This window comes from Tachyglossus aculeatus, chromosome 1 (assembly GCF_015852505.1).
Source record: "Tachyglossus aculeatus isolate mTacAcu1 chromosome 1, mTacAcu1.pri, whole genome shotgun sequence".
NCBI classification, from domain to species: Eukaryota; Metazoa; Chordata; class Mammalia; order Monotremata; family Tachyglossidae; genus Tachyglossus; species Tachyglossus aculeatus.
In genome coordinates this window covers 21851295-21876835 of record NC_052066.1, presented here as the reverse complement: position 1 = coordinate 21876835, position 25541 = coordinate 21851295, and the positions used below count along the sequence as shown (strand labels likewise).

Below are 25541 nucleotides of genomic sequence, written 5' to 3'. Positions count from 1 at the left end.
TCGTTTTACCTTCATCAAGCAGTGGTATTAATTATTTGAGATTACGGAAGAGTCATTTACTGTAATATTCAGCCAGGTTCATTTCCTGTATCTTATAAAAGCAGAAATACAATTCCCTCTTTGGAGCATCAGCGTTGTGCTTAGAGAATGGAATTTATCTTTTTTTATGGTATTTGTTAAGTGCTTAATGTGTGCCATGCACTGTTCTAAGCACTGCAGTGAATGCAAGTTAATTAGGTTGGATACAGTGTATGTCCCATATGGGGTGCCCGGTCTTAATCCCCATTTTACTGGTGAGGTGACTGAGGCCAGAGTAGTGAAGTGACTTGCCCAAGGTCACACAACAACAAGTGGCGGAGCCAGGATTAGAACCCAGGTCCTCCTGAGTCCCAGATCTGAGCTATATCCAGACTACACCGCTTCTCAAAATATCTTAAAGTCTTCTTGAAAGAAGTTTTGGGGGGATGGGACACGAAACTGAAGCTTGCTGGCTATTTAACTGCTAGAATTTCGCTACCTTTCCAAATCCGATTCTCAAAAGGTTCATCCACCTTGGCATTTGCTTATTACTCCTCTGTTAGGAAGCAGATAATATGGAAGGTGTCCCCTTCTCCCAATATTGCTCCTCTTCTTCCTGTCTTCTTCCCTCGAATTCCTCTTTATTTAGAAAGCTTACATTAGTATCACCCGCCACCTCAGGAACCATCAAGTTTTCCAATGCCTGTGAGAAAATAATAATAATAATAATAATAATGGCATTTGTTAAGCACTTACTATGTGCAAAGCACTGTTCTAAGTGCTGGGGGAATACAAGGTGATCAGGTTATCCCATGTGGGGCTCACAATCTTCATCCCCATTTTACAGATGAGGGAACTGAGGCTCAAAGAAGTTAAGTGAATGGCCCAAGGTCAAACAGCAGACATGTAGCAGAGTGAGGATTCGAACCCATGACCTCTGACTCCTAAGCCGGGGCTTTTTCCACTGAGCCACACTGCTTCTGTAAGAGATCAGGGTTCCCCTGAGACTTTCTCAGTCGTAGCTATCAAGTCTAGTTCCTCTTGCCCCCCTTTCTCTCCCTTGCCTCGTCCCATCCAGCATGGCAGACTGGATAGAGCAAAGGCCTGGGATTCAGGCCTGTCCCGCGTGGGGCTCACAGTCTCAATTCTCAATTCATTCATTCATTCAATCGTATTTATTGAGTGCTTACTGTGTGCCGAGCACTGGACTAAGCGCTTGGAAAGTACGAGTTGGCAACATATCAGTCTAGAAGGGGGAGACAGAGAACAAAACAAAACATGTTAACAAAATAAAATAAATAGAATAAATCAAGAGAAGCAGCTTGGCTCAGTGGAAAGACCATGGGCTTTGGAGTCAGAGGTCATGGGTTCAAATCCCTGCTCCGCCAATTGTCAGCTGTGTGACTTTGGGCGAGCCACTTCACTTCTCTGGGCCTCAGTTCCCTCATCTGTAAAATGGGGATGAAGACTGTGAGCCCCCCGTGGGACAACCTGATCAACTTGTTACCGCCCCAGTGCTTAGAACAGTGCTTTGCACATAGTAAGCACTTAATAAATGCCATTATTATTAATCCCCATTTTACAGATTAGGGAACTGAGGACCAGAGAAGTCAAGTGACTTCCCCAGGGTCACACAGGAGAAGTGGCGGAGCCAGAATTAGAACCCAAGACCTTCTGATTCCTAGGCCTGTGCTCTATCCACTAGACCATGCTGTCTCCCAGGACGGTACACTTTCCATTCTGCCATGCTGCTTCTAAGAGGCAGGGAATTGTCCTGCAAAGTGCCCCAAACTGACACTCTCCCTGATTTGACTTTCTCTGGAGAAGAGTAATTGTGGTATTCAATCAATCAATCAATCAATCAATTGTATTTATTGAGCGCTTACTGTGTGCAGAGCACTGTACTGAGCGCTTGGGAAGTACAAGTTGACAACATATAGAGACAGTCCCTACCCAACAGTGGGCTCACAGTCTAAAAGGGGGAGACAGAGAACAAAACCAAACATACTAACAAAATAAAATAAATAGAATAGATATGTACAAGTAAAATAAATAAATAAATAGAGTAATAATAAATAAATAGAGTAATTCCTACAGAAGCAAAGCAGATGGTCACTGGTAAACTGGGCTACTGGCTAATCATCTGCATGTGTAGGCTGTTTCAAGGAGCGCCTCTTTCCTCCTCTCTCCTCCGGTGTGCTTACAGTAAGAGAAGTTGGAGAAGCGGCAAGCCCAAGGGGTAGAGCCCGGCCCTGGGAGTCAGAAGGACCTGGGTTCTAATCCCGCCTCTGCCACCAGTCTGCTGTGCGACCCTGGGCAAGTCACTTCACTCTTCTGGACCTCAGTTACTTCATTTGTGAAATGGGGATTAAGACTGTGAACCCCTTGTGAGTCATGGACTGTGTCCAACCCTATTAGCTTGTATCTATTGCAGCGCTTAGAACAGTGCCCGGCACATAGTAAGCACTTAAGTTCCATAAAAAAAGGTAAGAGCAGAATTCATTCATTTATTCATTCAATCATATTTATTAAGCACTTACTGTGTGCAGAGCACTGTACTAAACGCTTGGGAAGTACAAGTTGACAACATATAGAGACGGTCCCTACCCAACAGTGGGCTCACAGTCTAGAATAAGAAACTACTATGTTTTCTTAAAAGCCCTCTGTGTTTTGCCGTGTTCATGATTTTCCTTCCTCTTCTCTCTCTACCCCTCTCCAGCATACTCACATCCCCCGGCTCATACCCGTCATAACTAGTAACTGTACCTCGAAGTCGGTTGCAGTCAGAAGGTAAGTGTTGGGGGATTTCCTCTTTTCCCCGGGGAAAAAAAATAAACTTTAAAAAATGTGTGAATAAAATCAGCTGCAGCAGTTTAAGGTGGCTGAAAAATGCCCTTTTGGTAGAAGTTTGTTTTGTTGGTGACACCTCATAAGTGTGTGTGTCTGTGTGTATAAAATTATTTGTATATATAATATATATATAATTGTGCATATATAGATGCACAGTTCTAATTACCCATTTGGAGAGGTGAATGGCTGTGAATTTTCTTCTCGCCAGTAATCTCCCTTCCATAAGCGTTTTGATACTGCTCCCATTTGGGGTTTCTAGCTGTGGAAAGATCCATCTCCAGTGAGGGCATTCGTTATGCTTCGAGTTCCTGAATCTGTGATTTACGATCGTTATCGAGGATTACCGCACACCATCATCATCATCATCAATCGGATTTATTGAGCGCTTACTATGTGCAGAGCACTGTACTAAGCGCTTGGGAAGTACAAATTGGCAACATATAGAGACAGTCCCTACCCAACAGTGGGCTCACAGTCTAAAAGGGGGAGACAGAGAACAAAACCAAACATACTAACAAAATAAAATAAATAGAATAGATATGTACAAATAAATTAAATAAATAAATAGAGTAAAAAAATATGTACAAACATATATACATATATACAGGTGCTGTGGGGAAGGGAGGGAGGTAAGATGGGGGGATGGAGAGGGGGACGAGGGGGAGAGGAAGGAAGGGGCTCAGTCTGGGAAGGCCTCCTGGAGGAGGTGAGCTCTCAGCAGGGCCATAGCATTGCCACAGTGCCTGGGTTATATTCCGTCAGTGGAGAGGTGGCATATTTATTTAGTTAGCGAAAGGCAGTGTTTTCTAGAATCAAGATTCACAAGTTGGTTTGCAAAAGTTTCTGCAGATGCCCTAAAATCAGAAATTCCTAATGGAAAGCAAGGGATCAGAGGCTGAGGAAAGGAAGCTAGTAGTCCGTAAGATTTTTTTTTAAGGTATTTGTTAGGCGCTTACTATGTACCAGGTACTCTCGTAAGCACTGGGGCAGGTTCAGGATAATTGAGTTGGACACAATCCCTGTCCCACATAGGGCCCAAAGTCTTAATCCAAATCTTAATCTTAAAATGGGGATTAAGACTGTGAGCTCCGTGTGGAACAAGGACTGTATCTATCTTGATTAGGTTGTATCTATCCCAGTGCTTAGTACAGTGCCTGGCGCTTAACAGAAGCAGCGTGGCTCAACGGAAAGAGCCCCGGGCTTGGGAGTCAAAGGTCATGGGTTCAAATCCCTGCTCCACCAATTGTCAGCTGTGTGACCTTGGGCAAGTCACTTAACTTCTCTGTGCCTCAGTTACCTCATCTGTAAAATGGGGATGAAGACTGTGATCCCCACCTGGGACAACCTGATCACCTTGTATCCCCCTCCAGCGCTTAGAACAGTGCTTTGCACATAGTAAGCGCTTAACAAATGCCATTATTATTATTATTATTAACAAATATCATTAAAAAAATCCAAAAAGCGAACAAACCAACAAACAAAATATTTACAGATGAGGTAACTGAGGCACAGAGAAGTGAAGTGACTTGCCCAAGGTCACATAGCAGACAAGTGACAGAGCTGGAATTAGAACCCAGATCCTCTAACTCCCAGGCCTGTGTTTTTTCCACTAGGCCATGCTGCTTCATTTTTCCTTGTGGGCAGGCAACATCTCTCCCAACTCTGTTATATTGTTCTCTCCCAAGCACTTAGTACAGTGCTCTGCCCACAATAGGTGCTCAGTAAATACCATTGATTGATTGGTTGAGAATAGAGGGATCATTTGGGAGCAAAAAGAGAGGAAGATCCCTGTTTTTGTGGGACTAAGTAGAGCTTGGAGAGCTTTCAAAACATAAAGAAACTGGCTGTGAGGCCTGAAGGGAATGGAAACAGAATGGAGGGCAGTCAAGATCGAATCGGATTTTCAAGTTTTAGTCAGGCACCGGAGGAGCATGAAAAGCTCGATGGTTCCTTGTTTTCCCATCGTCATTTGAAACAGAAAGGTGGAATCATTCATTCAATCAATCAATCAATCGTATTTATTGAGTGCTTACTGTGTGCAGAGCACTGTACTAAGCGCTTGGGAAGTACAAATTGGCAACATATAGAGACGGTCCCTACCCAACATGGACTCACAGTCTAGAAGTGACAGTCAAGAAGCCCTCTCCCGTCGGTGCTAAGCACTCTGCACTAATCCAAAGAAAGACTCAAGCTTAATAAATTGAACACCCCTTTATCCCCCCCAACCAAAACAATCTGATCAGCTAGTTTAGTGATTGGGACCATGAGTAAGTGTCATTTAGCCTAAACAGTTTTCATCCACCTAGTTCTCCTAGGAAATAGGAGCAGAGGAGCGGCGTGGCTCAGTGGAGAAGAACATGGGCTTTGGAGTCAGAGGTCATGGGTTCGAATCCCGGCTCCGCCACATGTCTGCTGTGTGACCTTGGGCAAGTCACTTAACTTCTCTGAGCCTCAGTTGCCTCATCTGTAAAATGGGGATTAAGACTGTGAGCCCCATGTGGGACAACTTGATCACCTTGTATCCACCCCCAGTGCTTAGAACAGTGGTCTGCACATAGTAAGCGCTTAACAAATGCCATCATTATTATTATTATTATTATTATTAAATAGAGCCTGTGCACTTGTAGAACCTGACGTGACGGGAAATGTGTATTGTAATAATAATAATGGCATTTATTAAATGCTTACTATGTGTAAAGCACTGCTCTAAGTGCTGAACACTATGCCTGAGGTACAGTGCCTTGCATATTCATTCAATCGTATTTATTGAGCACTTACTGTGTGCAGAGCACTGTACTAAGTGCTTAATCTGTCTGCCAATCGTATTAACCGCTTAGTACAATGCTCTGCACACGGTAAGCGTTCAGTAAGTATGATTGATTGATTGATTGAGCGCTTTCTTGGTGCGGAGTATCGTACTGAGCAGTTGGGAGAGTACAACACGATAGAGTTGGTAGACACGCTCCCTGCCCACAAGGAGCTTACTGTCTACGGGAGGGAGGCCGGCTTTGAAATATCCAACTCCACGCGTTGCTCTGTCCAGACCGGTGATCCCCTGAAGAGTCTTCCCCAGGTGGGCTTCCACATTCTTTCCAGATCGTGGAGTGACAACACATATTGGGGCAGAAGTGAGGGGACTAACTTTTCCCCCCACCCATCCCGATGACAGATCTGTACGGTACCCTTTCTTCATCAGAAATCACTCAGTTGTGCAGTGCTCTGCCCACAATAGGTGCTCAATAAATACCATGGATTGATTGGTTGAGAATAGAGGGATCATTTGGGAGCAAAAAGAGAGGAAGACCCCTGTTTTTTGTGGGACTAAATAGAGCTTGGAGAGCTTTCAAAACATAAAGAAACTGGCTGTGAGGCCTGAAGGGAATGGGAACAGAATGGAGGGCAGTCAAGATCGAATCGGATTTTCAAGTTTTAGTCAGGCACCGGAGGAGCATGAAAAGCTTGATGGTTCCTTGGTTTGCAAACGGGTGGTTTGCGTTTCTGTTTTTACTAACCTGAAACCTAACCTTTCCTTTCCTTGGCAATTTTCAGGCGCTGTTTCGAATTTCTAGATTTGCTCTTACAAGAGTGGCAAACGCATTCACTAGAAAGGTACGTGTCAGACTTGAACTTCAATCAGTCAATCAATCAATCGTATTTATTGAGCGCTTACTGTGTGCAGAGCACTGGACTAAGCGCTTGGGAAGTACAAGTTGGCAGCATATAGAGACAGTCCCTACCCGACAGTGGGCTCACAGTCTAAAAGGGGGAGACAGAGAACAAAACCAAGCATACTAACAAAATAAAATAAATAAAATAGATATGTACAAGTAAAATAAATAAATAAATAGAGTAATAAATATGTACAAACATATATACATATATATATATATATATAACTTCGTTGCTCTGTAGATGCTCTGATTCTGTGGACTGCTGTTTGGTATTTCATTTTTGTTTGACTCGTTGAGTCTGCCTTTTGGGAGAAGAATGAAGATAGAAGATGGGCAATTTTCCACAACTCTATTCATTTTGTTATCACTAAAGTGAATTGCACAGGAGGTTTTTTTTTATCCAATTTGATTGTGGTATCATTCCTAGCAGAAATGACAAACATATGAATAATAGCAGTGCCAATAGAGATAGAATCTACTCTTCTGGGCTCTGATCCATCTGCATCCAACTCCTCCTGACTCCTATCAGGCTTGAAGTATTATATCATACAAACTGCTTTAATTAATCAATCAATCATTTATTGAGTGCTTACTGTGTGCAGAGCACTGTATTAAGCGCTTGAAAGAGTACAGTTTAACCGACTTGGTAAACACGGTCTTTGCCCACAAGGAGCTTACATCCCAGAGCAGGAGGCAGCCATGAATATAAATAAATTATAATTATGGGCATAAATGCTGTGGGACTGAGGAAGGAGTGGGAAGGTGCCACAGACCCACAGGTTTTCGGTGCTGAAATTAATTTTCCACACTTTGGATCAGAATCATTCAGTCGTGTTTATCCATCAGTGGTATGTATTAAGCACTCATTATGTTCAGGGCACTGTACTAAGCACTTTCATTCATTCATTCAGTTGTATTTATTGAGCACTTACTGTGTGCAGAGCACTGTACTAAGTGCTTGGGAAGTCCAAGTTGGCAACATATAGAGACGGTCCCTACCCAACAGTGGGCTCACAGTCTAGAAGGAGGAGACAGACAACAAAACAAAATGTGGACAGGTGTCATCGGAGTAAATAGAAGTAAAGCTAGATGTACATCATTAACAAAATAAATAGAGTAGTAAATATGTACAAGTAAAATAAACCGAGTAATATATTTGTACAAACATATATGCAGGTGCTGTGGGGAGGGGAAGGAGGTAGGGTGGGGGGGATGGGGAGGGGGAGAGGAAAGAGGGGACTCAGTCTGGGAAGGCCTCCTGGAGGAGGTGAGCTCTCGGTAGGGCTTTGAAGCACTTGGGGGAGTACAATGCAGCAGAATTAGCAGACATGTTCTGTGCCCATTATGATTTTTTGAGCTCTGACTGTGTGAAAAGCTTCATATAAAGCGCTTGGGGAGCACACAATGTAACAGAGTTGGTAAACCTGTTCAGAGTGACCATGGGGAGATCTCAGGTAATATAGGGTGGTGCGTGTTTGTTTGTTTTAAGGTATTTGTTAAGCATTCATTCATTCAATCATATTTATTGAGCGCTTCCTGTGTGCAGAGCACTGGACTAAGCGCTTGGGAAGTCCAAGTTGGCAACAGAGAGAGATGGTCCCTACCCAACAGCGGGCTCACAGTCTAGAAGGGGGAGACAGACAACAAAACAAAACATGTTAACAAAATAAAATAAATAGAATAAATATGTACAAAAATATAGAGTAATAAATATGTACAAACATATATACATATATACAGGTGTGGTGAGGAGGGGAAGGAGGTAAGGCGGGGGGGATGGGGGGAGGAAGGGGAGAGGAAGGAGGGCACTACACCGCTCTAAGTGCTTGGGTAGATACAAGTTTATCAGGTTGGACACAGTCCTTGTCCCCCAAGGGACTCACCCCGTCTAAATAGGAGGGAGTAGGATTTAATAGGTATTGATGCCTATCTACTTGTTTTGGTTTTTTTTTTGTCTGTCTCCCCCCTTCTAGACTGTGAGCCCGTTGTTGGGTAGGGACCGTCTCTATATGTTGCTGATTTGTACTTCCTAAGCGCTTAGTACAGTGCTCTGCGCGCATTAAGCGCTCAGTAAATACAATTGATTGAATGAATGAGTGCATCCCCATTTTACTGTTGAGGAAACCGAGGCACAGAGAAGCTGTGACTTGCCTGAGGTCACACAGAAAGCATTTGGCAGAGCCGGGATTAGAACCCAGATCTTCTGACTGCCAGGCTCCTGCTCTTTCCACTAGGCCATACCGGTGGTGGTTTCAACAGAATGACCAAAGAAACAGTGGATTTCTGAGGCTTGAGACCCTCTTTTTAGGCCTTTCCTTGCACACTTTATGAGGTTCTGTCGCAGGGTTTTTCTTCCGGAGGTTTGAATTCCATAATTGGTACCTCGTAGTAATAATAATAATAATAATAATAATAATAATAATGGCATTTATTAAGCACTTACCATGTATCAACCTTACTGTGTGCCAAGCTGTGTTCTAAGCACTTGTGGGGGGATACAATAATAATAATGTTGGTATTTGTTAAGCTCTTACTTTGTGCAAAGCACTGTTCTAAGCGTTGGGGGGATACAAGGTGATCAGGTTGTCCCATGTGGGGCTCACAGTCTTAATCCTCATTTTCCAGATGGGGTAACTGAGGCCCAGAGAAGTGAAGTGACTTGCCCAAGGTCACACAGCAGACAAATGGCGGAGCTGGGATTAGAACTCATGACCTCTGACACCCAAGCCCGGGCTCTTTCCACTGAGCCACGCTGCTTCTCTGTAGTGCACTACATGGCACTCAGTCAATCAATTGTATTTATTGAGTGCTTACTGTGTGCAGAGCACTGTACTAAGCGCTTGGGAAGTCCAAGTTGGCAACATATAGAGGTAGTCCCTACCCAACAGTGGGCTCACAGTGTAGAAGGGGGAGACAGAGAACAAAACCAAACATACTAACAAAGTAAAATGAATAGAATAGATATGTACAAGTAAAATAAATAAATAAATAATTATTACTCAGTACAAGAGGTGGTAATCAGTACACTGGGTGGTGGCGCTTAGGTAGTAGCCAGTACACTAGGTGGCAATCAGTACAATAAGTGGTACTGAGAACAGTAGGTGGCGCTCTATACACTAGGTGGCTCTCAATTTCATTAATAATAATAATAATAATAATAATAATAATAATAATAATGGCATTTATTAAGCGCTTACTCTGTGTAAAGCACTGTTCTAAGCGCTGGGGGGTATATAAGGTCATCAGGTTGTCCCACGTGGGGCTGACAGTCTTAATCCCCATTTTCCAGATGAGGTAACTGAGGCACAGAGAAGTTAAGTGGCTAGCCCAAGGTCACACAGCTAAGTGGTGGAGTCAGAATTCGAACCCATGACCTCTGACTCCCAAGCCAGTGCTCTTTCCACTGAGCCACGCTGCTTCTCCTACAGTAGGTGATACTCTGGTGGTCCTCAGGGAGAATGAATCTCATGGAAAAGGGTTTTTTTACTGGCAAAGCGGATTCCGCCCCTGAAAGTTGTTATTTCAGTTTTCCGTTCTACCTTTTCCCTCCCATTTAGACTCACCAGGACAGGGCCTGAATTCCAACTGAATGGGTCTCTTCCTTTTTTTTGGAAAGAAAAACAGAGAAATGAGAGCTGAAAATTGGGAAGGAATTCTCACTTGCCACTCCCCGCTTAGAGAACTGAGCCAATAAGTGTATTTTTGCATTTTTTTTCATCAAATTCCAAAAGAATCTGGTGCTTTCTATTTAAAAGAAAAATGATAAGATGGGAGAAGTGCAGTCTTTTGTGTTCACCCTCGGAAGGAGTCATTCTCCCAGGACAAGAAATGATTTTTCCCGGACAAGGGCTAAAGAACATTGATTTCATTCGTTGTCCTTCCTCTTTGCTTCCATGATTTGGTGATTAGGTAGGGACTTCAAATTTTTGAACATATTTGCCAAATTGCTCTACTCAGGCTCTCTCAACTTCCAGTCAGTCAGTTGTATTTATTGGGAACCTGCTGTTTGCACTTAATGTTTGCGAGAATATTGTAGAATCAGTAGAATACAATAGAATCAGAACAGAATCTCTTTGAGGAGATTACAGTCGTGTCCCACTGCCAAGAATGAATGAACTGGATATATATTTGAAGTTTCACACCAAGCCAGTGAAGAAGTAGCAGAAGAAATGGATGGTTAGAGGTGCTAGACGATTGTGCACCCTAAGTGAAATGACAGTAAATAAAGTCAAAAGGGAAATTATTTCACTTAATTGCCAAAGGGAATGCATGTATGAAATATGCAATATGAAAACTTCAAGAGATTATTTTTACCCTACTGCAATATCCATGATAGGAAATAATGATTTTAGAGACATGTTTTTGCTTAACTTGTCTGAAAAGGTTGAGTGAAATCAACGACATCTAGAAAATAAATTAGTAGGACACAAGTTCAAATGGGTTCATGGGTTCAAATCCTGGCTCCGCCAATTATCAGCTGTGTGACTTTGGGAAAGTCGCTTCACTTCTCTGTGTCTCAATTCCCTGATCTGTAAAAGGGGGATTAAGACTGTGAGCCCCCCGTGGGACAACGTGATCACATTGTGACCTCCCCAGGGCTTAGAACAGTGCATTGCACATAGTAAGCGCTTAATAAATGCCATTATTGTTATTATTATTAAGTTGGGAGTAAGTGAAAGTGTCATGGTGCTGAGAATTGCTCTTTGATTTTTGTCCTTTAAGGTACTGAAAGACTGGTCTGTAAGCTTCTCTCTAGACTGTACGCTTGCTGTGGGCAAGAAACGTGTCTACCAGCTCTGTAGTATTGCACTTTCCCAAGCGCTTAGTAGAGTGCGCTGCACACAGTAAGCATTCAATAAATGCCGATGATGATGATGATGACTTGGAGATGTTTTCTCACTTTTCCTCATGAGCTCATAATATATTTTGTATTAAATCCAGGCACATATCAGTATTAGCAGAAACGATAAAGAAAGGAATACACGATGCTGACTCAGAAGCAAGGATAGAAGCAAGAAAGTAAGTTTGGCCCACGTAGCATTTTCTCATTACTTGCTCTTGCTTGATAAGCTGAGCTTGAAGAAAGTACTCAGTTTGTGCTTTTTAAAAGATCTCATGGGTTGCTTTTGCTTCTTTGGTGTCCATTTAATCAGGCTTTAGACAAGACAAAACTAACCCTTTCAAGAGGCCATTTCTGAAATTTTTAACAATAATAATAATAATTGTGGTATTTGTTAAGTGCTTATTAAGTGTCAAGCTCTATACTTTTCAGGCTTTTTCGTGGCAAGTGACGTCACACTGATCAATTAGTTATTGACTATTTTCTTAGAATTCAATACTAAATTAATCATTACAGTTCAAAACTCCTTTGATTCGTCTACATTCCTCTACGGTTCTACATACCTGAATAACTTGGTCTAGCTTTAAAAATAGCAAGTTAACGTGAGTGATTTTTCCGACACGTAGGTGATCCATCTTTTCAAAACGTGTGCACTCCACGGCTGCTGATTTAAGGCCACCAGCCAATCCTTCAGAAAGTTAATATCTGTGTTTAAGTTTTAATAGTTTCTTGCAGGTAAAGAGCTGGAGATGGGTCTCTGGTGTATTTAAAGCGAGTGGCAAGGTGTGTAGGCTTGCCCTGATTTTCATGTGAGAAATTCTGAGGTTTCGCTGCCTGAAAAGGATAGCAAGAATTGGATCAGCTCTTAAATTAACCAATCTGTTCCATAATAATAGTTATTATTATTATTGTACTTGTTAAAGTGCTTACTATGTGCCCGCTAATCGGGTTGGACACAGTCCCTGTCCCACGTGGGGCTCACAGTCTCAATCCTCGTTTTACAGATGAGGAAACTGAGGCCCGGAGAAGTGAAGTGACCTACCCAAGGTCACAGAGCAGACAAGTGATGGAAATAGGATTAGAACCCATGCTATTGGAATGGGAGAGTTTGTCTTTAATAATAGTGATATCAAAAATAATAATGATAGTACCTTTTAAGCACTATGTGCCAAGCACTGCACTAAGAGCTGGCTTGGCTCCAAGATAATCATTCGACGCAGTAATGTGGTTATCTTTCCAGGTGTTACTGGGGCTTCCACAGTCACTTCAGCAGAGAAGCAGAGCACTTATATCACACTCTAGAGTCATCCTACCAGAAAGCCCTGCAGTCCCATCTGAAGAATTCGGACAGCATCGTGTCCCTGCCTCAGTCAGATCGCTCCTCCTCGAGCTCTCAGGAGAGCCTCAAGTAAGGAATTCCCTTCTCCTCGTCGGCAGGAACGGATTTCCAGGGAGCGTTTGCTTTTGAGGAAACAAGAAGCAGCTTCAGTTGTGCTCTGAAGTACTGGAGCTCTTGATTACAGCATGCCCACAAACCTAAATTTGTTCCTCGGTTTGGAGGATGCAAGTTGGCCACCCGGGAGTCGGCCTTTTTAAATCTCAGATCATCTCAGGAAATTGGGAGGATCTTGATGTACTTTTATTTCTTTTTATAGTATTAGTTAAGCGCTATGTGCCAAGCACTGTTCTAAGCGCTGGGTAGAGGCATGCTAAACAGGTTGGACACAGGCCGTGTCCTACATGGGGCTCGCTGTCTTAATCCCTTTTACAGATGAGGTAACTGGGGTACAGAGAAGTGAAGTGACTTCCCTAGAATCACACAGCAGATAAGTGGCAGAGCCGGGATTAGGACTCAGATTCTCTGACTCCAGGCCTTGTCCTCTATCCACCTGGCCATGCTGCTTCTCTTATGTACTCATCACAACAAATGAAATTCAGGCATAGGGACTCACAGAGTAATAAATAAACACCTGCATTTATTTGTTCCCAGCCGCCCCTTGTCTGCCAAAAGAAGTCCAACGGGAAGTTCTACATCTAGAGGTGAGAAAAATAGAAGATTTTGCAGTGAAACTGATGGATTGGAAATGAGCGTGTCATTTGATTCTGTTGACTGGGTTAGAACACAATTCCACGTTTAAGAAACTCTTTAGGGAAGGGATGAGGGGCTTCACAAATATTCTCAATGTTTCAGCTTCCTAGTCATAAGCTGCATTATTGGTATTCATTCATTCATTCGTATTTATTGAGCACTTACTGTGTGCAGAGCACTGTACTACGTGCTTGGAAAGTACAGTTCGGCAACAGATAGAGATGGTCCCTACCCAACAACGGGCTCATGGTCTAGAAAGGGGAGACAGACAACAAAATAAAACAAGTAGATAGGCAATCAATTTTGGGTATTTGAGCTCTCTTCTGTGTGCAGAGCACAGTACTGTGCACTTGGGAGGGTACAATAGTGTTGACAGACTGTGAGCCTGTTGTTGGGTAAGGAACGTCTCTGTTGCTTAGTATAGTGCTCTGCACACAGTAAGCGCTCAATAAATACCATTGAATGAATGATAGACCCAACCCCTGCCCTCAGGGAGCCTACATCCTCACAGATCCCCCTCTTAGTGGTTCAAAAAGCCCCGCTGTCAAATCGGTGATGATGTCTGTCACTGAATCAATAGAACTCCTTGAGCTCTTTCTGTGTGTAAAACATTATACTAAGCGTTTGGGGGAGTACAGTGCAGTGGGAATGACCCCTGCTCCCCTCTGCATCATTGAGGTGACCCTATCCCATCCTGCTTTCCACTGCCCAGCGGGAATGAGAACAGCCCCAGCATCCCAAACCCTCTTAGAATCTCAGGGAAGGTAGTGGCCACGGTTGCCATCGCTCTGGACTCTGAATAACGAGGAGAAATTCTGCTCCTGTAGCCCCAGCTTCCTTCTGGTCTTTGTTTTTTATTTTGTGTGTTATGCATTTACTCACGTCCCTTAAGCTGTTTTAATGCTTTACTCTTTCATTATGGATTGTGTGAGCTTCTCTAGGTACAGTGTCTGTGTCCATTCCCCTGCAACCCCCCCCAAAAAAATTGGATCATGTGGTCAAGGGGAAAAATTGCAGCAGGGCAGGGATGGCACGAAGAGGTAAAGTTGGAGAAGCAGCGTGACTCAGTGGAAAGAGCACGGGCTTTGGAGTCAGAAGCCATGGGTTCAAATCCTGGCTCCGCCAACTGTCAGCTGTGTGACTTTGGGCAGGTCACTTAACTTCTCTGTGCCTCAGTTACCTCATCTGTAAAATGGGGATGAAGACTGTGAGCCCTCCGTGGGACAACCTGATCACCTTGTAACCTCCCCAGTTCTTAGAACAGTGCTTTGCACACAGTAAGTGCTTAACAAATACCATCATTATTATTATTACTGGGCTCCCTTATAAATGTACCTGGCACTGGTTTTCTCCCATTCCTCTAGACTGTAAGCTTGTTGTGGACAGGGAATGTGTCTGTTTATTGTTCTAATGTACTCTCTCCCAAGTGCTTAGCACAGCTCTCCGCACACCATGCCTAATAAATATTCTTACTATCAATCAATCAATCGTATTTATTGAGCACTTACTGTGTGCAGAGCACTGTACTAAGCACTTGGGAAGTACAAGTTGGCAACATACTACTACTACTACTACTGCTACTAATGATGGTATTTGTTAAGCGCTGACTATGTGCCAACCACTGTTCTAAGCTCTGGGGTAGATATAAGGTAATCAGGTTGTTCCACGGGGGCTCACAGTCTTAATCCCCATTTTACAGATGAGGTAACTGAGGCACAGAGAAGTTAAGTGGCTTGCACAAGGTCCCACAGCAGACAAGTGGCGGAGCCGGAATTAGAACTCACGTCCAAGCCACGCTGCTTCTCTACTACTAGATGTGATCCTTCCCCTTAAGGATTTTATCGTCTGGTGGGGAGACAGACACTAAAATAAATGACAGATAGGAGTAGATTATATAAGAAATGCACACCAGTGCTATGGGGATTGTTGGAACATAAGTGCCTAGGTGGTTTGGGTGTGCCGAAGTAGCAGTTGAGGTGGGGGTGGGCGGGAGTGTAAAGTGAGGAGATTAGAATAGTTGACTATTCATTCAACTCAATCGTATTTATTGAGCACTTACTGTGTGCAAAACACTGTACTAAGCAGTTAGGAGAGAGTACAATATAACAATAAACAGACACAGTACCTGCCTGCAGTGAGTTTACAGTCTAGAGAATAATCATCAATCGTATTTATTGAGCGCTTACTATGTGCAGAGCACTGTACTAAGCGCTTGGGAAGTACAAATTGGCAACATATAGAGACAGTCCCTACCCAACAGTGGGCTCACAGTCTAAAATAATAATAATAATAATAATAATAATAATGATGGCATTTATTAAACGCTTACTATGTGCAAAGCACTGTTCTAAGCACTGGGGGCGGATACAAGGTGATCAAGTTGTCCCACGGGGCGCTCACGATCTTAATCCCGATTTTACAGATGAGGTCACTGAGGCACAGAGAAGTGAAGTGGCTTGCCCAAAGTCACACAGCTGACAACTGGTGGAGCTGAGATTTGAACCCATGACCTCTGACTCCAAAGCCCCGGGCTCTTTCCACTGAGCCACGCTGTTTCTTTAGAGAAGTGGGAGAAAAACAATGCCAGGGACATTCATAAGGGGCCCAACTCCTCACCCTCCTGCCCTGCTGCTGTTTTGCCCCCGACCACATGATCCAAGTTTTTTTTTTTTTTTGATGGTATTTGTTAAGTGTTTATTATGTTGCAGACACTCTACTAAGCGCTGGGATAGGTACAAGATAATCAAATTGGACACAGTCCCTGTCCCTCATGGGGCTCACAGTCTTAATTCCCATTTTCTAGGTGAGATAACTGAGGGACAGAGAAGTTAAGTGACTTGCCCCAAATCACCCAGCAGACAAGGGGCAGAGTCGGAATTTGAACCCAGGGTCTCCCACTCCCAGCCCCGTGCCCTTTTCCAACAGTCCACGCTGTTTCTCTGCTAATTGAAACTGTGATGTAATAGTAATAATCTTCTACTGTGTCTGTTATATTGTTGTGTTGTACCCTCCCAAGCACTTAGTACAGTGCTCTGCACACAGTAAGCACTCAATAAATATTATTGATTTATGAAGGCTGTGGAGAACACTCTGCTGAGTGGAGTAACATTGCCACTGTTATAATGGAAAATTGGAAAAGAGACTTATTCCTTGAAAATTATATAGGAATACAGTAATAATAATAGACAGACAAACCTTGAAGTAGCCTAAAAAAGCCTCTAATCAGTCAGTCAATCAATCAATCAGTTGCATTTATTCAGGACTCCCCCCCGCCCCTCGAGGGCAGGGTGCTTTGGAATAAATAATAAGTAATAATGGCATTTGTTAAGCACTTATCAAATACCATTATTATTATTGCTCTTGCTATTATTATTATTATTATTATTATTATTGTTATTATTAATAAACGTACTATATGCTGGGCAAGCAAATCAGGTTGGACACAGTCCCTGTCCCACTTGGGGCTCACAGTCTCAATCCCCGTTTTACAGATGAGGGACCTGAGGTCCAGAGAAGTGAAGTGACTTGCCTAAGGTCACACAGCAGACAGATGGCAGAGGCAGGATTAGAACCCATGACCTTCTGACTCCCAGGCCCAGGCTCTAGCCACTATGCCATGCTGCTTTTCTGGAAGAATACCAGAGGGTTTGTAGACTTATTCCCTGCCCACAAGGAGCTTAACGTTTAACAGGGGAGAAAAAAGAATTTTATAGATCAGAGGAAAGAGGAAAATTGAATATGTAGATGAGGGCTTAAGTGATAAGGTGTAAATTGATATGTACAAAAAGGCTATAGTGGGTGTGAAGACACAAGTCGTGGCTCAGTGGAAAGAGCCCAGGCTTTGGAGTCAGAGGTCATGGGTTCAAATCCCGGCTCCGCCACTTGTCAGCTGTGTGACTTTGGGTAAGTCACTTCACTTCTCCGGGCCTCAGTTCCCTCATCTGTAAAATGGGGATTAAGACTGTAAGCCCCCCGTGGGACAACCTGATTACCTTGTAACCGTCCCAGTGCTTAGAACAGTGCTTTGCACATAGTAAGCGCTTAATAAATGCCATTATTATTATTATTAGTTGGGGCAGAAGCACTGAAATAGTAGTTGCGGGATGCAATTTGTACTTTTTGTGATATCCTGAAACAGTCTGAAAAATCCACTCTTGGTTTTTCCCCCTGTTTTTGGGGAATATGGTATTTAGATGGGATTCTGTAGGGGCGGGGCAGCTAGGGAGGGATCGATTATGTGACCAGGCGATATGGTGGTAGCCATGCTGACAGCAGATGGAGAGAGACCTTCCAATCAATCAGTGGTATTTATTGAGCATTGACTGTGTGCAGAGCCCTGGACCAAGCGCTTGGGAGATTTCAGTAAAATAGAGGTGGTAGAAATGATTCCTGCCCTCAAGGAGCTTTCCATCCATCTACTTCTCCACTTTACTCCCGAGAGCGGACAGTGGGTCCAGCATTAGAGCAAGTGTTTGCTTCTCTGATGGGAAATTCCAGCTCTACTTCTGTCCCACAGACTTTATTAATAATAATAATAAAAATAAGTGTGGTATTTATTAAGCGCTTACTACTAATAATAATAATGATGGCATTTATTAACCACGTACTATGTGCAAACACTGTTCTAAGCGCTGGGGAGGTTACAAGGTGATCAGGTTGTCCCACCGGGGGGTCACAGTCTTAATCCCCATTTTACAGATGAGGTACCTGAGGCCCAGAGAAGTGAAGTGACTTGCTCAAAGTCACACAGCTGACAACTTTACTTGTACATATCTATTCTATTTATTTTATTTTGTTAGTATGTTTGGTTTTGTTCTCTGTCTCCCCCTTTTAGACTGTGAGCCCACTGTTGGGTAGGGACTGTCTCTATATGTTGCCAACTTGTACTTCCCAAGCGCTTAGTACAGTCCTCTGCACACAGTAAGCGCTCAATAAATACGATTGATGATGATGATGAATTGGCGGAGCCGGAATTTGAACCCATGACCTGTGACTCCAAAGCCCGTGCTCTTTCCACTGAGCCAAGTACTCTTCTAGACTCAAGGTAATCAGGTTGGACAGAGACCCTGTACCACATGGGCTCACAGTCTTAATCCCCATTTTCCAGGTGAGGTAACTGAGGCCCAGGGCAGTGAAGTGACTTCCCCAAGGTCACACAGCAGACACGTGGCAGAACCGGGATCAGAAACTGGATTTACCACCATTCTAGATATTCCCGAGCTCTCTTAATCATTTTGCCATTCCCCTGGACGGGTCGAGAGAAGGCTAAATGGGTAGGTTTGGGGTACGGCGATATAGTCACCGCTCTTTTTCCCTTTCTGCCCGAAGCTTCGACCATCGGCACCAAGTCCGTGTCGACGCCTGGATCGCTGCAGCGGTCGCGCAGTGACATCGATGTCAACGCAGCAGCGAGCGCCAAGTCCAAAGTTTCATCTTCGGCGGGCTCTACCCCTTTCAGTTCCGCAGCAGCCCTGCCCCCGGGATCGTACGCGTCTTTAGGTAATCTCCTAACCCCCGCTCCGATTTCCAAAAGATTTTCCTCCTCGCTCCGAATCACGCGACTCCCACGTTTCTCTATGCCGCACGTTGGATGTTTCTCTCAATCGGACCGTTGTACGCCATCACTGAGAAAATGCTTGCAAGTTAAAAGGATTCTGAATGGGATGAGGACTTACTCATGTGGTCTGAATTCATTACAGTGACAAAAAAATATGCCAACCCAGTGGCGTACTAGAAGAACCATTGGTTTGACCCAGTAATGGTCCTGCCTAGCTTCTTAAAGAACATTTTCTAGTGCAGTTTAAGAATTCTGTTGCCCGTGATTCCTTTTATACTAACGTAAGAATTTTCTAGAACCTGTCTGGATTTTTATTTCGTCTAATGCCAATTTGGCATTTTCTAGAGCACGCGATGGTGTCTGAATGAGAAACACATCTGAGACGAAATTCCATGTTTCTTGTTTTTGATCGTACGTGTTTTGTGTTCAATCCTTGCCTTATTTTCTGTTGGGAGATGGTTGACTACTAAGCAGTAATGGAGTGAGTCCTTACCATGATTTCAGTAAATAGTCCATGAAGAATTTCAGAATTCCCTTTCTTTTCAACGTGAGAAAAATCATCGTATGTCCTAATTAATAATAATTCTGGTATTTGTTAAGTGCTTACTATGTGTCAAGCACTATTTTAAGTGCTGGGGAGGATACAGGTTAGACTGTAAGCTCATTGTGGGCACGGAATGTGTCTGTTTATTGTTGTATTCTCCCAAGTACAGTGCTCTTCACACAGTAAGTGCTCAATAATAATAATAATAACATTTGTTAAGCGTTTACTATGTGCAAAGCACTGTTCTAAGCACTGGGGAGGGGAAACAAGGTAATGAGGTTGTCCCATAAATGCGACTGACTGACTGACAAACTAATCAGGTCAGTCACCATCCCTGTCCCATGGGGGGCTCACAGCCCAAGTAGGAGGGAGAACGGGCATTAAATTCCCATTTTGCAGTTGAGGAAACTGAGGCCCAGAGAAGTGAAGTGACTTGCCCAAGGTCACAGAGCAGGCAGGGGGTGGGATTACATCCCAGAACCTGGGATTCCCAAACCCTAGGCCACACCATTTCCCTAACATGACAGACACCTTCCCAACAACTTAGGTTCTTGCTTTTCTCAGTCACCATGTGGATCGGCCCATTAGTTGTAGGGTGACCAAAGTCTGGCCCGAGGACTGGAGTTAAATACGATGCTCATTTTCCCAACTCCTGTAGAGTCTCCTCACATGAGGGAGGACGTGGACTTCATACCAGGTACTGCTCCGTCCAGCTTTCGCGGGTGAATGTCCAAAGCTGGGCCTGGCACTGCGAAAGGGAGCTTCTTTCTTGCTTCGGTGCCCGGAGGGGCTGTTTTCCTCCAGCTGTTTCCCTAAAGAAGGATCGCTGAGAGGCCGTCAAACACTGGGAAGTTTCCGGGACGGGTGCTGAGCCAGCAGGGCCGCTGCTTTTCCAAAGGAGAAAGCGGCCCAAACCCAACTAACGTACTACGACGACCCTCGGAGATGCTTTGGACTTTGCTTTGCGGTTCAACTGGTTTTCCTTTTGATTTTTGTTTGGAAATCATCTCGTGTTTGACTTAGTTTCGGAGCTAATACATTTCTGCTTTCATTACTACTACTAACTGTTCCCTATAACCCCTTCCCCTATTTTTTTTTTTAAATTTGCTTAAAGATGGTACTACCACTAAATCGGAGGGTAAGCAGTTTGTGTCCGTACTGAGGTGTGTCTCCAGCTCTGCGCTCGTACCTCTCTTACCCGATCTGTTTTTTATTTTTGGTTTCGTTTTTTTTTCCACAAAGTGTTTCCCGGCCCTCATCTGTGTTCACCGGTGACCTGCATGAGATGTTGCATGGCTGTTTTTTTCCTTCCTCTCTTGTTCATCCCAGTGGCATTGGGTTTTGTCCTCTGTCTCCAAGCTGCCCCGCGTCGGTGTTAGAGCTATTGTGAATTCTGGTTTTCCTCGGTGGATCTTGATTTGCTGTTGAGGTTTCTATGTGAAAAATGCCCATTCTCGTTCAAACAGGAGGGTGAGAGGACTGTTGACTTGCAGGGGCCGGGGGTGGTTATGTGCGAATACTCTCTGGGCTGTTTGTTTTAGAATGAATTATACTAGAAGGATCAGACTCTCTCCCCTTTGCCTGGGCCTCTCTTGTTGATAAACTGTTATTTGTAGGAAAGGATTGGTGCCCATCTCTTTCATTTATTTGTGTTTGGGTTTTTTTTTTTTGGTATTTGTTAAGTTCTTACTGTGCCAGGCACTGCTCTAAGCACTGGGGTAGATACAAGTTAATTTGGTTGGACACATGGGGCTCATGCTCTTAATCCCCTTTCACGGATGAGGGAACTGAAGCACAAAGAAGTGACGTGACTTGCCCAAGGTCACACAGCAGGCAAGGACAGAGCCAGGATTAGAATCCAGGTCCTTCTGACTCCCGACCCGTGCTCTATCCACTAAGCCCCTGCTGCTTATCATCTGTTAGAGGGACAGCGTACCTCAATCAGGGAGTTCAAATTGGTTCTTAAGCTTGTGTGGACATTTTCAGCTTTAGAAGCTCTTAATTTTTTTTTTTTTTGAAGTTTAGTACTTGATATCAAGTTGTAGGCTTTTTCCAGCTTCCCTCAAAGTATTCCAAACTGTCATGGTTACTTAAATAAAAGTTCACATAATCTACTCTCTCCTTACATTTATGCCAACACTTCACCTTCTGGTCAAATATCATTGTAATTGTACCTTTGCCAAAGAAACAGCATATCTTCTTCTTCTTCCATACTGCAAGAAAGGGAAAAACTAACGATCGTTTTTCACAGCACCTTGTTCTTTTTGATCGGTCCCTGCTTCAAAGAGGTAGATGAAGAGTCATTTCATGTGTATATATCAATTCCGTGCAAGAAATCAAGAAGCTACAGTGTCACCACTGGAGATTAAAGGCCAGTAAAAATGTCCTAATAGAGCAAAATGTACAAAAATCTGTGTTGAAGTATTTTGAGTTCGGTAGAGGTATTTGGACAGAAAAGCCCTTATTTGCAGTCCATTTTTCTTTTTATTTCTGAACATCCCTAAGGAAGTTTCTTTTAGGGTGTTTCATTTCTTTTCTTGTGTTAAGCAATGCTCTTCTAACATCCTTGGTTCCCTGGTTCGGTCTTGGTAGAGAGAAGATTATTCCTCTGAATGTTGTTAGTGGGAAATCACTGTTGGATGTAGGGTAAGGCTTGTTCACAGCGGCTAAGGGGGATTCAGCGGTTTAGGGACCTCATTGCTGAATGGGATTTTCCTCTGTTGGGACAGCAGAGTAGATTGGAAATGTTTCTCCCAAGCTCAGAGGCCCAACTATAAGAAGTGGAACAGGCTCTCTGGAGATGTTTGTGGTTCTTAGCTCTTTCGAGCACTTGGGCGTGCTCTGGAGAGAACTGCTCTTTTTCTTCTTTGAGACAGAAGGATCATTTTTGTCAGAAAGTGCTTCTATACTGCTATTTACTAGGTCACAGAAATCAAGATAGTTCTGAACTGAAACCCCCCCTTTAATGCTGAAAGATAATGATAATAATCATTGTATTTAAGCGCTTATTATATGCCAAGCACTGCTGTAAGAGCTGGGGTAGATACATGGTAATCAGGTTCATTAATTCATTCAGTCGTATTCATTGAGTGCTTACTGTTTGCAGAGCACTGTACTAAGCACTTGGGAAGTACAAGTTAGCAACGTATGGAGATGGTCCCTACTGGCTCACAGTCTAGAAGGGGGAGACAGACAACAAAACAAAACATGTAGACAGTTGGCAAAATCATCAGAACAAATAATAGCTATATTCACATCATTAACAAAATAAATAGAATAGTAAATATGTACAAGTCCAATAAATAGATTAATAAATCTGTACAAATATATACAAGTGCCGTGGGAAGGGGAAGGAGGTAGGGCAAGGGGGGGGATGGGGAGGAAGAGAGGAAAAAGGGGGCTTAGTCTGGGAAGGCCTCCTGGAGGAGGTGAGCTCACAGTAGGGCTTTGAAGGGAGGAAGAGAGCTAGCTTGGTGGATGTGTGGAGGGAGGGCATTCCAGGCCATGGGGAGGACTTGGGCTGGGGGTTAACGGTGGGACAGGCGAGAACGAGGCCCAGTGAGGAGGTTAGTGGCAGAGGAGCGGAGGGTACGGGCTGGGCTGGAGAAGGACAGAAGGGAGGTGAGGGAGGAGGGGGCGAGGGGATGGAGAACCTTGAAGCCCAGAGTGAGGAGTTTTTGCTTGATTCATAGGTTGACAGGCAACCACTGGAGGTTTTTGAGGAGGGGAGTGACATGCCCAGAGCGTTCCTGTACAGGGATGATCCGGGCAGCAGAGTGAAGTATAGGCTGAAGAAGGGAGAGACAGGAGGATGGGAGATCAGAGAGGAGGCTGATGCAGTAATCCAGGCAGGATAGGATGAGAGATTGAACCAGCAAGGTAGTGGTTTGGATGGAGAGGAAAGGGTGGATCTTGGCAATGTTGTGGAGGTGAGACTGGCAGGTCTTGGTGACGGTTTGGATGTGTGGAGTGAACGAGAGAGCGGAGTCGAGTACGACACCAAGGTTGCGGGCTTGTGAGATGGGAAGGATGGTAGTGCCATCTACAGTGACGGGAAAGTCAGGGAGAGGGCAGGGTTTGGGAGGGAAGATAAGGAGTTCAGTCTTGGACATATTGGATGCTGTCCCTGTCCCACATGGGCCACGCAGTCCCTGTCCCACATGGGGCTCATGGTCTCAATCTCCATTTTACAGATGAGGTAACTGAGGCACAGAGAAGTTTAGTAATAATTCTGGTACTTGTTAAACACTCACTATGTGCCAAGCATTGTTCTAAGCCCCAGGGTAGATACAACGTAATCATGTTGTCCTGTTTGTGTTCACAGTCTTAATCCCCATTTTACAGATGAGGTAACTGAGGTACAGAGCAGCGTGGCTCAGTGGAAAGAGCCTGGGCTTTGGAGTTAGAGGTCATGGGTTCAAATCCCGGCTCCACCACTTGTCAGCTGTGTGACCTTGGACAAGGCACTTAACTTCTCTAGGCCTCAGTTCCCTCATCTGGAAAATGGTGATGAAGACTGTGAGCCCCACGTGGGACAACCTGATTATCTTGTATCTACCCCAGTGCTTAGAACAGTGTTTGGCACATAGTAAGCGCTTAACAAATACCAACATTATTATTATTATTATTACAGAGAAGTGAAGTGACTTGTCCAAGGTCACACAGCAGGCAATTGGCAGAGCTGGGGTTAGAACCCACGACCTCTGACACCCAAGCCCAGGCTTTTGCCACTGGGCCATGCTGGTGGTGGGATTGGGTGAATGGAGAACTCATTTTTGGAAAAACAGAAGGGTATGAAATAATAATAATAATTGTCGTGTTTGTTAAGCGCTTACTATGCGCCAGGCACTGTACCCCCGGCCCACGTCCTCCCCCGGCCTGGAATGCCCTCCCTCCGCACATCCACCAAGCTAGCTCTCTTCCTCCCTTCAAAGCCCTACTGAGAGCTCACCTCCTCCAGGAGGCCTTCCCACACTGAGCCCCCTCCTTCCTCTCCCTCTATTCCCCCTCCCCATCCCCCCGCCTCACCTCCTTCCCCTCCCCACAGCACCTGTATATATGTTTGTACAGATTTATTACTCTATTTATTTTACTTGTATATATTTACTATTCTATTTATTTTATTTTGTTAACATCTTTTGTTTTCTTTCTCCCCCTTCTAGACTGTGAGCCCGCTGTTGGGTAGGGATCGTCTCTACATGCTGCCAACTTGTACTTCCCAAGCACTTAGTACAGTGCTCTGCACACAATAAGCGCTCAGTAAATACGATTGAATGAATGAATGAATTTTACTTGTACATATTTATTCTATTTATTTTATTTTGTTCATATGTTTTGTTTTCTTGTCTGTCTCCCTCTTCTAGACTGTGAGCCCACTGTTGGGTAGGGACCATCTCTAGATGTTGCCAACTTGTACTTCCCAAGCGCTTAGTACAGTGCTCTGCACACAGTAAGCGCTCAATAAATACGATTGGGCGAGATGATAGATGGAGGCCCAGTGAGAAGGTTGGCATTAAAAGAGCGAAATGTGCGGGCAGGGTTGGAATAAGAGAGTAGTGAAGTGATGTAGGAGCGGCCAAGGTGCTTGGCTGCTTTGAAGCCAATGGTGAGGAGTTTTTGTTTGATGCGGAGGTGGATGGGCAACCACTGGATTTTCTTGAGGACAGGGGGAACATGGCCTGAACGTTTCAGTAGAAAAATGATCCGGGCTGCAGAGTGAACCATGGACTGAAGTGATGATAATGATGATGGTATTTGTTAAGCACTTACTATGTGCAAGGCACTGTTCGAAGCGCTGGGGGGATACGAGGTGATCAGGTTGTCCCATGTGGGGCCTCACAGTCTTATTCTCCATTTTCCAGATGAGGGAACTGAGGCACAGAGAAGTGAAGTGACTTGCCCAAAGTCACAAAGCTGACAATTGGTGGAGCAGGGATGACCTCTGACTCCAAAGCCCATACTCTTTCCACTGA

General features: G+C 44.1%; 1 protein-coding gene across 22 annotated transcripts in view; it reads left to right on the top strand.

The window, feature by feature from the left end:
* The window catches only part of CLASP1 (cytoplasmic linker associated protein 1), a 442952-nt gene that overhangs the window by 239594 nt on the left and 177817 nt on the right, over positions 1-25541 (top strand). For 15 of the 22 annotated variants that reach the window (XM_038747593.1, XM_038747591.1, XM_038747588.1 and 12 more), the window contains 7 exons: positions 2738-2808; positions 6418-6477; positions 11481-11558; positions 12620-12787; positions 13370-13419; positions 18797-18967; positions 20684-20707. In XM_038747593.1, the coding sequence (XP_038603521.1) occupies positions 2738-2808; positions 6418-6477; positions 11481-11558; positions 12620-12787; positions 13370-13419; positions 18797-18967; positions 20684-20707 (622 nt within the window). The remainder of the gene's footprint in view (positions 1-2737; positions 2809-6417; positions 6478-11480; positions 11559-12619; positions 12788-13369; positions 13420-18796; positions 18968-20683; positions 20708-25541) is intronic. The other 7 variants (XM_038747595.1, XM_038747592.1, XM_038747590.1 and 4 more) reach the window with 1 other exon arrangement.